Below are 12,127 nucleotides of genomic sequence, written 5' to 3'. Positions count from 1 at the left end.
ATGAAAATATGTTTATAATATTACATTGATTATTTATCTTTATCAGGATTGATTAGGTGTACCTATACATTAGTTACATAGCCCAGCCTCCCCCTTTTGGTACACTATCCCTCTTTCTTGTCACAGAAAATTCACGTCAAGGTTCTGTGCAATGCTGAGAGAAATTGCAAAAAACCCAAGAGTTACATTTCAGACTCTACAGGCCTCAGTTAACATGTTAAATGTTAAAGTTCATGACAGTACAATTGGAAAAAGAATGAACAAGTATGGTTTGTTTGGAAAGGGTTGCCAGGAGAAAGCCTCTTCTCTCTAACAAGAACATTGCAGCACAGCTTAGGTTTGCAAAGTTGCATCTGAACAAACCACTGGACTTTTGGAACAATGTCCTTTGGACAAACAAGATCAAAATGGAGATGTTTGGCCATAATTCACAGTGTGAAAGCCAAACACAGCATATCAGCACAAAGACCTCACATCAACTGTCAAGCACAGTGGTGGAGGGGGTGATGATTTGGGCTTGTTTTGCAGCCACAAGACCTGGGAGCCTTGCAGTCATTGAGTCGAGTCTGAACTCTTCTGTGTACCAAAGTATTCTAGACTCAAATGTGAGACCATTGACAGCTAAAGCTTGGTCAAAATTGGCTCACGCAACAGGACAATGACCCCAAGCACATCAGCAAATCTACAACAGAATGGCTGAAAAAAGAAAATAATCCAGGTGTTGCAATCACCCATGCAAAATTTAGACCTCAACCCGATTGAAATGCTGTAGCAGGACCTTTAGAGAGCTGTGCATAAACAAATGCCAGTGAACCTCTATGAACTGAAGCAACATTGTAAAGAAGAATGGGCCAAAATTTCTCCACAACAATGTGAGAGACCGATAAATTCATACAGAAAACAATTACTTCAAGGTAGTTCTACAAGCTATTGAATCTTAACCCCCTAATGACGAGTGACAGATGAGGTCCGTCACTCAGGGGAAACCCTTAACGACGAGTGTCGGACCTCGTCCGTCACGCGGTAAAATGAACCCCAGATCATCGCAATTGCGGCGATCGCGGGGTTAATGGTGCTCCGGTCTGCCTCTGTATTAAAGGCAGAACGGGAGCACCGGATCGCGCTGCCCCAGCACATGTGCTTGCTCTGACAGCATGTCAGAGCGAGCACATGTGCTTAGTATACTCACCTTCCGCCTCCCTGCACTTCCGGGTTCACTGTGAAGTGCAGGGAGACGGATCTTCACTGATCTTGTTCCTGTTAGAAAAAAAATATAAAGTTGGTTTAAAATCCCACCCCCCTTTACCCCTTTTAATAAAAAATTAACCCCTTCCCTGCCAATTGCTCACTGACTACAGTGATCAATTGGCAGGGATTGCATTTTACTATGATCCGATTTTTTTTTTTTTTTTTTTTTTTTTTTAATAACCCCTGAGGGTTAATCCTTATATATTTTTTTTTTAACCCTCAGGGGTTAAATTAATTTTTATTAATTTAAGTATTTTTAAATTATATATTTAACTAGCTGGGGGTGGTGGAAGTTAGTGGGGAATTGGGGGATTTGGTGTTAGGCTAACTAGGGGTTAATGTTAAAAAAAGTTTTCAAATAAGCTTTAAAAAGTTAAAAATTAAGTTAAAAAAAGTTTTAATGCATACGCCGACGACGTCCTGCTGACACTTACAAACCCACTTGACTCCATGCGAGCCCTGCAAGAGGTCCTAACTAAATTCGGAGCGTTCTCGGGATTCAAGGCCAACCTAGGGAAATCTAGCGCCATGCCGATGGGCCTGTCTGCGGAGGACACGGCGGCACTAGGAGCAACCTTTAATATCCCCATAGAAAGAGACCAAATAAAGTATCTGGGGATTCACCTAACCCGAGACCTGACCAAATTATTCCAACAAAATTACACACCACTCATGCACACCCTGAGGCGGGACATGGAGAAATGGATAGATAAACCCATATCCTGGATAGGCTGTATTCATGCTATCAAAATGAACATACTACCCCGTATCCTGTTCCTTTTCCAAGCACTACCTGTTAAACTCCTTAAATCAGATTTAGCCCCACTGCAAAAGGCCATAGGGGAATTCGTGTGGCAAAACCGACGCCATAGAATATCCCGAAATATATTATACAGGCAGAAACAGAGGGGGGGGGGTTAGGATTGCCACATTTATATTTTTATTATTTGGCGGCACAGCTCGCACAGGTGGCTATGTGGCACGCGCCCCTAGACATGAGGAGATGGGTAGATCTGGAGTCCCTCCTTACTGGCCCCGACCTGCCCCAATATCACATGTGGGTATCTAGGGATGATAGACCCATCCTGAGAACCGACTGCCCCGCAATACTGAACTCCCTACGAATCTGGGACCTATCGGCACACAAATACAAATTGGCATCATCACCATCCCCATTAACACCCCTGTTGAGAAATAGGGCCTTCCCCCCTGGTATGGCACCCAGAGAGTTCGCAAATCTCGAAAACGTGGGACTACAAAGAATATGTCATATGTTTAAAAATAACGAGGTCATATCATTCGAACACCTCAAACAGAAAGCACACCTTACACCAGCGGATTTTTTCCGCTACCTACAACTACGGGACTACATACAGCACCCCCAAATACAAAAAGCGGGCAAGGGTCCTCTGACCTTTTTTGAGAGGATGTGCCTTCGCGAAGCAACTCCACAGAGCCTAATATCCACGTTATATGGGCACATTAGCTCCGAAACTGAGGAATGGGGCACATTGACATACACAGACACATGGGAAAGGGAATTAGGAGAAGTACTGGAGGGGGTGGAATGGAGGGACATATGGGAGGCCAACAACTCAGTATCCATCAGCGTAACTCTTCAAGAACAATCCCTCAAAACAATGCTTAGATGGTACACCACCCCGGTCAAACTATTCCACATGAAACAAACTCCATCTGATGACTGTTGGAGGGGGTGTGGCCACAGGGGCACCTACCTCCACATGTGGTGGGAATGCCCTAAGGTACAAATTTTTTGGAAGCAAATATACAACATTATTGAGAAAATATTTCAGAGAGCCCCGGAGCTCAACCCTTGGACATACTTATTAAACAGACAAATAGACAACTGGACAAATAGGGAACTGAGGTTAATACAAAAACTGACGTTAGCAGCTAGGAGAGCCTTAGCTCAATCGTGGCTTAAGATAGATATGCCGCCAATTAAACGGGTCATATCCAATATTGAAGAAGTCTACCTGATGGACAACCTCACAGCTAGAGTTCGGGGTACCACGTCCAAATTTGAAAGGATGTGGGAACCTTGGGTAAATAGCGAGTACGCCTGACCCACCCCAGACCACCCCACTGAGAAACAGGAAAAGGACTCGAGGCATAGCCGCACTCTGTACCACACCGGCGCACCCCCCCCCCCCTTCTATACCTCCCTCTATCCCTTCATCTTCCTCTTAAATACTCCCCCCCCCTCTTACTATCCTCTTCTCACCACTGTTCTCTACTCTTTCTTCTTTCCGTACACGGGAAGGGACACGAACGCAGAACTCACCACAAGGGATCACACAACAGACCTCCGACACTAGACGGGGATCACATTAACGTGCTTAGCAAAAAAGTCCCATCCCACATACTCTACATGACCATAAGCCACCACAGGCTGTTCATTATAGAAAGTTTGTTGAAATGCTCACCGCTGGTATTTTTTCTCCGAGTTATATAATAACGAAACTGAAAGATCACCGTTCCAACTAGTAACAAATTGTCATACCGAATGTAAAACGACATGTTGTTATCATTGAGACTAACTCATCCTGTATGTCAAATGCCACTACTCTGACACGTATGGTATTGTAATTTTTTCAAAATGATCTTTCATACAAAAATAAAGTTTAAAAAAAAAAAAAAAAAAAAGTTTTAATAACGTTTAAGTAAAAAATAAAAAAACACACCCCCTTTTACCCAGTCCAAATAAAAATTAACCCCTTCCCTGCCAGTCGATCACTGCCTTCAGTGATCAAAATACAGATCACAGTATTATACTGTGATGTAATTTTTTTTTTTTTTAACCCCTGACTATAAACTTTTATTTATTTTTTAACCCTCAGGGGTTCAATTTGTTTCATTAACTAATTTAAATATTGTATAATTAAATATTTTGCTAGCTGGGGTGGGTGGGAGTTATGGGAAAATGGGGAATTTACTGTTCGTGCTGCTTACTGCTAGTTAGGGTTTAACGGTAAAAAAAAAAAGCTTAGAAAAATGTTAAATCTGTAAAAAAAAATGTTTTAAGAAAGTTTAAAAAAATTAATAAGCCAAATTGACGGCCCAGGTCCGAAACACCACAACCACTTATCAAAAAGTCTGGGCAACTTTACAAAATACACATCTACACAGAAGTTCTTTGTTATAAGTTTGTGTGCCAAAACCCCCCCCCCAAAAAAATTTTACTCCAATATTTAGCAGAGGTTGGCGTGAAATGGCTACGTAGAAAGTGTCAAAACAACCTTAGGTAAATAGCCTGTGATGTCTAATTTATATAAATATATACTTTTGTGTGGCAATTTTGTTTTCTTTTATGGCTATTAAGCTTACAAGACAAACATACCAAATTCTAAAATCGCTCCACATTAAAAGTTTATTTTACTCCTTGTGCTTTGTGACCTGTAACTACCAAAAAAAACTTAAAATCCCAGACACATTATATATTCTGTAAATCAGAACAACTAAATTAATTTATTTTTAATTACTTTCCTTAACCTGCACTAATTGTGCACACATTATTATTGCAAAAACTGTAAAAAAAAAAAAATTCCTTTTTTTTTTGCATTTTTCTGTATTTTTTCTATAGTAAATAAGCATTTATATATATATGTGTTACATCAAATTAAAGCCCTTTCTGTCCTTTAAAAAACGGTATATAATATGCGTCGGTGCAATAAATTAGTAAAATGCAAATTGCAGTTGAACACAAACAGCAAAAAATGCTGTTGTCATTAAGTGAAAGACAAGTCCTTAAGGGTTAAGGTGTATTTAGTTTTTCCACACATGGCTTTGTCATTTTGTTTTTTTTAACGGTGTAATAGGTCAAATAGGTCATGTGTTGTAGTTGTTCATCTGACATTGTATTTTCTTAATCAAGACCTGTAAAAGAGCAGATGATTGTTACTATACCCCGATATGTAAAACCATAGAAGTCAAAGTGGGTGTACTATCTTTATTCCATGATTGTATGTATTTATCCTGCCAGCAACCTGTAACAAAGGGTTACAGACTGGAGACACAATGTTGTTTTTGCTGTACTGATTTTATTCTTTATTCCCCCCCCCCCCCCGTTATCTATTTCCTCTCTTTAAGTTTGCCTAACCTCTGTTCTTTATTTTTATTTCCTGGTGTACCTGTGTCCCAATGCAGGGATGCCACAGTGTAAGCCCGTGCAATGCAGAAAATGTAAGTGGTGATGTATCTGCATCCTTTGCTTGCTGCATCCTGCTATCATCCAGTTTTCCATCCCATAAGCCTGGTCTTAGAAACACTGGTTAAAACCCAATCATTTACATCCTAAAGTGCCTTTTGTCTTATAACATTTTCCATACCGAGAAATTGTTCAAGACTGCCAGTCTTTGGTCAGAAATCTGCATGTAAATTGTCCTTTGTGTATGGTGTTGCAGCATGCAATAATTCACTTTTTCGAGTTTTGATGGTATAGGTAAAGAGCAGTACCATGGGGGAACCTAATCGTGTAGGGCAGTGTAAGTCAACTCGTGGGCGATTCAAGCTTTCGTGGTGGTGGGTTTTATCCACAACCCTTAGTTCTACCCCACAACCACGTGCTCAGCTCAGGCTCGTCCCGGCCTCCAGCCATTGAGAGAGACCTCACAAAAATGTCCAACCTGCAATGCATGAACTCCTCTGTTTACTAAATCTCTCTCGGTGGCTAAAAGGAAGGGCACGTGCGGCTGCACTCCTGTTAGGGACGGATGAGGGCTTGATGATGTAACGTGTCAGAAGAGGAGGGGAGCTGATGCACATGATGTGAAAGCAGGGACAGAAAGAAGCGTGGCATTTAGAGCGGCTGATATTGAACTTTAGCAAACTAAGTTCTGTTATTTTCCATTGACAAGCTTAGTTCTGTTAAATCTGTTTACATGCTTTACTTAACATAAAATAAAAGAAAGGGGGGGGGGGGGGAGAAGAAAAATAAGTAAAGGAAGGAGGAGAGAATAGAATAGAATTTTTTTTGCCAATAATAAAGTGGACTAGTTCTTGTTCAGCCTTCCTGTTGGTGATTGCAATAAGGATGAAGAAAAGATAAGAAGGAAGGGAAAGGAAAAAAGAGAATAGAACAATGAAAAAAAAATAGAAAAGGGGAATGTCTTTTTATGGTGACACATAATAAAAATGTCCACCTAATACAGTGTTGTTGTGGGTGTTTGCAATAAAAGTAAAAATTTTAAAAAATAAAGCGCTGTTTGCAGTGGAGTGGAGGGCAGAACGTGGCAAGAGTAAAAGCAGTTGTTAAATTGTGCAACAAATTTAGAACCCATGTTTCAGAAAAGAAATAAAAGGATTCATTTAAGTACATATTTTTTAAGAAACCATCCTTTTTAAAAAAAAAAAAAAAAAAATTTGCACCTGCACTACAAAATTGAGTCAATGTGGCACCGGTGAGCTGTAAGGAAATCTTACCATCAAAAAAGACACATGTGGGCGGTAGGTAATAAAAGGTTGATTACCCCTTGTGGAGGGCATGTAGTAGCCCAAAGGAAGATTGTCAGATATTGTAGAACTTCAGCTTCCATGATGCGCTAACCGTTAGAATCGCTAACTGCAATAGAAGTTGTAGTTTCCCTTTTGGGCACCTATAAAACAACGAAACTGTGTTGCTTTTCTTTGCTTAACCACACCATAACATGCATGAAGATGAGATCTGAGGGATCCTGAATGCTTACATTAGTTTGTGGCTGCTTAATCTGTGTACAAATCATCTGTCCACCACCATAACATTAGTGTTGTCAATGCTGAGCATAACCTCAATTCTCTTTCTATGCAAAATTGCAAAATTAACATTGTCAATTGTTGAACATTCTGTGAATGAAACACCAGGTATACAGTATTTACATATATGAATCCTATTTTGTGTCTTAAGTGAGCAAATGCAATTCTGGAAACTGTCATGTAGATGACCCATGTTCTTCTCTCTAACTTCCAAAAAAATATGTAATGTATTGCTGTACTCAGTAGATGTATATGGGTTTCATACAAAAACATTGAGAGAAAGTTATGTATTTTTTCTTGTTCTGTCCATTCTGTCTTACTGCTGCAATTTCTACATCATATACAATGCATGTGGCTAAAGTGGCTGCTAAACTGGAGAAATCAAATCAGAATCAACATATTTTAAATGTATCTTTTAAATAAGAAAAACATACCGTATTTAATTTATTTTTCTTATCATGCCTATTTAAAATCGTAACGTGAGATTAGATCACATTGCATACATTATTGCCTTTTATATATTTTGCTACTTCACTGAAGTGAAACCGTTTAACACTGACCGGTAATACAGAGGAAGTAGTAATGGTGCCCGGCGTGTTTCTTTAAGACATTTAATAAATATTTAATAAACATATTTGTATTAGTTTAACGTTTATTATGGTCATTAAGATTGATCTTCATGTAACTACTGAGCAGATATCTTTTCATTTAAGTGAGGCAGTGGTAGCTGTAATGCTGTAGCTATAAGCTTTGCATCGCTTCCAGATCCTGTTGCCTCGATTTTGCCCATGCCTACATAATAGGACATCTCTTACTGGAATAGCACATGTGTGCATGCATACTTGAGTATTCCCTTCATGGTGTTGTAAACATACATGCATGCTCATTGCACCATCAAAGTTTAAACTGATTTACATCTTGTTCCTCTTCAGCTGACTGTTTCAGAGCACTTGCGAGATTTAAAAGTAGCTTGTGATGTCCATATTTTTTAAATTAAGTGTATAGTACATAGAACACCATATACAGGAAGATTTGAGCATTGAATCAAATGCGCTCTTTGTTTTTTTTAAAGATAAACAAAAATAAACATAATGTTGCTTGGTTAGGTCTCTGAGCGGAATGAGCGGGTCGCCTAATGGGTGGGTGGCTAAGGAAATGTTTTCTCCTCTATGCATATTCTTGCCCAGAAAAATGCAAATAGTTGTCAAATGTCAAGTGTCTCTTCAGTGTTCCAACTCCTTACTGACTCGTCTGTGATACAAAACACAGCCATCTTCAACAACACTGTACACTCTTTAATTTTTTAAGTGAGCTGTATAGGCTTGAAGTTCACATTGGTGAGGACTGAGATAACCCTTGACGATCCGTGAGGGGCGGGGGAAATGGGAACTATGGATATATCTGTGCAGCAACAAGTACTGAAATCAAGCAGGACATTGGATGTTTCTCCTGTCAGCCTAGTCAGCTAGGCCCTGGGTTCTGCTAGTCATATGAAGGCCCAGACAGAAGGTAAGATTCCATCTCGGAGTCCCATTCAGCCTAGGTTAAGATTGAGGCTAAAATACAAAAACGTTTGTTAAAATAGCTTGAAAACACGTCTTACTGCCTTCTTCTATTCGGCATGACTGCCAAACTCGGCTCCACTGTCCAGTTGTTTTTATACAGTTTATGTGGAAGCCTTCCTTACTTGGATGCAATGGTAACTAAACTGTTAGAGGTCAGGCTGCAATTGAACTATCTGTTTGGAACACTGACAGCCCCAGACAACCTCAGCTTAATATTTTACCTTTATTCTGGCAAAATAGCAGGGTTTAGAGTCTCTTTGTTACTGCTCTTTTATATCCTTAAAGGGACACTGTAGACATTAACTGCTCCATCTCACTGAAATGTTTATAGTGTCTGAAGTCCTCTGGATCTGCACTTCCTTCAAAACAGTTTTTTTGTTCCCAGCAGTCACTCCGTTATGTGCTACTTGGGTGAACAAGAAAGCATTAGCCTGACTAGCAATGGGGAACTGTGATTGGCTAAGAATGTCTTCTGACTGCTTTAAACCTGTCACAGTACCCATGTGTGCTATGGCTTGAAGGAAGGGTGTAAACCTCCAGTAGGGGGTGGGGTGGCCAAGGGCCCTTACTTAGTGATAAACTGCATGAAAATGGTTTAGAACTGAATGGAGGGACAGTGAGAGGGAACTCCAGGCACTATACCGATTTCAATGAGATGTAATGGCTATAGTGCTTACAGTTTACCTTTAACCCCCTAAGGACAGACGACGGATATATTCCGTCATGATTCCCCTTTATTCCACAAGTTGTGTCATTAAGGGGTTAATGTTAAGACGATATGGCAGTTTTCTAAAATTAGCTTTATTTTTTTTTAAAACTATTAAGTTTTTTTTTTTTACAGTATTATTTCTAGTCCGTTTGTACCTTGAAATTTTGCAATGAAAGATTGCTTATTTTAGGAAAATAAATGAATTCCTCCTGTAGGCTCTCTATAGGCCATGCATCCCAGATGAAGTTCTACTCTCCCAGTGTGTCTGTTCACTAGCCGCTGCCTGCGGGCAGTGCATTCCATGGACAGAAAGGATATGAGTGTCAGGCCATGCTTCTCTGTTCCAGTAGGCAAATGGTAATATCTGCCTCTTTATCATGAAAGAAGTTCTGTACAAGAACTTGAGAATATGTTGGAGTTGAACAGTCAATGCAGATTTATCCACAGAATGATTTTTTTTTTTTTCTTCTCCATGAACTGATCATGAACGTGCACATGTTATCAGATGAATAGTTTAATTTAAAGGAACACATACTTTATCATGTGACTGACCTTTGAGAATTGAAAGCCTTTTACTTTCGTAGTTCTCTATAACTAAATAGCTAGAAAAATATTGCTGGCTTGTACTAATTGTATGTCAGATTTAAATACAATACAATAGCCTTTTATTAAAATGACAATTCCTCTTGTACAATGTGAGCTTTTGTCAGCACTTATGATTTGTGTAGCAATTAATGTTTAAGATGCCCTCTGAAAAATAATTGAATGAAATGTTATTTTTTGGGGGGTTTTTGGAACATGAATTTTCAGCAGCAGATTTATCCTTTAGTTCATTTACCCAGCTTATCTTGGGTAAATATGATTGCATCATATATATTTAATTAATCTGTGTTGAAATGTAGAGGATTGTTAATAATTAGTATGTCTATCAGGATGGTGATCACATTTACAAAGAGATAAAATGCAGTAAATTCCTGAGAAGGGACATTTTTCCTTTAAGCCGAAGACGCTTCATTAACTGATGCATGCCATTTATGGTCATGCATTGACATCATCCTCTACTACATACTACACCTATTCTAATGTTCTCAAAATGAGAGACGTGTATGAAAATTACAGCATATTCTGTGTTTATTATCATGCTAAATGCTGTCTATGAGACCTTTAACAATTTTGATTTGATCTCAATCACAGTCTTTAACACTTTGTAGCAGCATAATTATCATTATTGATTAGTTGGAAAAGGGTCCTGTACCTTATGTTAAACACTTGTTTTGGTGATTACAATCCTGTTAAAGAGGAATTCTAGCCTCTTAAAAACAAGTGACAGAATAATTCCATCATCCAGAGCTTTACCAGTAATGATCATTTTTCTGCTGGTTACTGGAAAATCCTAGGTATTGATACCTGGAGCTGCCCTCTCTCAGCTTGGGCTACAAATGAACTCAGCACTCCGCTTTTTATAGTCAATCTTTCTTTATTAAGAAGTTTTCAAGGGGTACAGAATAAAAGAAAAAGGAGGAGGGGGGAATACATGAAATTTCACGTTTTAAATTATGCTTGTTCAAATTCTACATAGTGAACAGGTAATTATGCAATCTCAATATACAACATGTTACACTGTATGCAACTATGATAATAATACTTTTGTACAGCCGTCATTCGTATCCTTTTCTATCACCGCTCGACATTACTAGCTGGAGTTGGGACATCCCCACAAGAAAAGTCATACATCAATCCCCTAAGGTTCCAGTTTACCGGGCCCACTTCCCGTGTCCGTTCTCCCTCTCTGGGATAAGGTGTACATTCAGAGTATGTATCGTGATTCCCTGTCTTCGGTCAGCAGGCGTATCTACCTTTTGTGAGTTTGTTTCTATGTCTCATGTGTGTGCTGGAATGAGCCCATTACCCCCCAGTGTGGTATGGAACCTGTATACTACTGCTAGATTATGGTGTGAGCATGGGGAGTGAGCCCTTTATCGTGGTGTACTGGAACATAGCAATCATTCGGCAAACAACTCTAGTCCGTATTGGTGTTAATACCTCCACACATTTCTATATTGAAAAAGAGGATCCATTACTCATGGGTTTGGAGAGTACCTTTTCTACAAACAGTGAAGTTGTTCTGGGTAAGTCAGGTCCTGCCACCTCGCCTTCAGTCTCTGTACTCTATCCACGGGGTGGGGATTTTGTTCCCGGGGTATGGGAGTCTAATTCAGTGCGTCACAAGGGGTCTTATTTGTCAGGTGTTAGTATCTGTGGGTGTAGTCCTGCTTCTGATGGGTCACTGTCTATGTCTCGGGCGTCTAGTGCCCATTTGGTGCGGCACAAATATTGGTTTACCAAATTTCTGCGGACCTAGGGGTCTAAGAACTCGACATGCCTCTCCGTTTCAGCCTGTGCGCCCTCGTCCATCTGTGTGCGGTTTCCTGGCGCCTGAGATATTTGCGCATCCTTAGTCATATGCATTGTGGACTATGTTGTGCGTGGAACTCAGCTATGCATACAATTGTTGGTTACCATAGGTCTGGTTAACCGTGGTGTATGTGGGTTTCTATGTACATAAGTAAGGGTGGGAAATGAAAGAAAGGGGGGGGTGGTTGGGAAAGGGGGGGGGTTCTCCACTCGGGGTGATGGCGGTCGGGGCTACATCCCCAGTTCTCCCCGTCCAGTCAGCCAAGCGAGCCCGGGTTTCCCATTCCGTTCGGAGGAGCTTAATATCTCCTATTGTCGCTCAACCTATCTACACTGTTCGCCGTAGGGTGGCATTTACCCCGGCTACCTTCCAGATATGTACATTAGCCAGGGTGTCCAGGTTTGAAGATAGCGTTCTGTGGTTCCGTGTAGTGATGCT

General features: G+C 40.1%; 1 protein-coding gene across 3 annotated transcripts in view; it reads left to right on the top strand.

The window, feature by feature from the left end:
- ARMC9 (armadillo repeat containing 9) overlaps positions 1-12,127 on the top strand; it is a 163,822-nt gene that overhangs the window by 66,816 nt on the left and 84,879 nt on the right. For 2 of the 3 annotated variants that reach the window (XM_063442855.1, XM_063442854.1), the window contains exon 10: positions 5,416-5,451. The exons of the other annotated variant lie outside the window; for it this stretch is intronic. In XM_063442855.1, the coding sequence (XP_063298925.1) occupies positions 5,416-5,451 (36 nt within the window). The remainder of the gene's footprint in view (positions 1-5,415; positions 5,452-12,127) is intronic. 3 annotated transcript variants of the gene reach the window in all.

Source organism: Pelobates fuscus, chromosome 2 (genome assembly GCF_036172605.1).
Source record: "Pelobates fuscus isolate aPelFus1 chromosome 2, aPelFus1.pri, whole genome shotgun sequence".
Lineage (NCBI taxonomy): Eukaryota > Metazoa > Chordata > Amphibia > Anura > Pelobatidae > Pelobates > Pelobates fuscus.
Note: the sequence above shows the minus strand (reverse complement) of the source record. Positions and strands in the feature narration are given on the sequence as shown.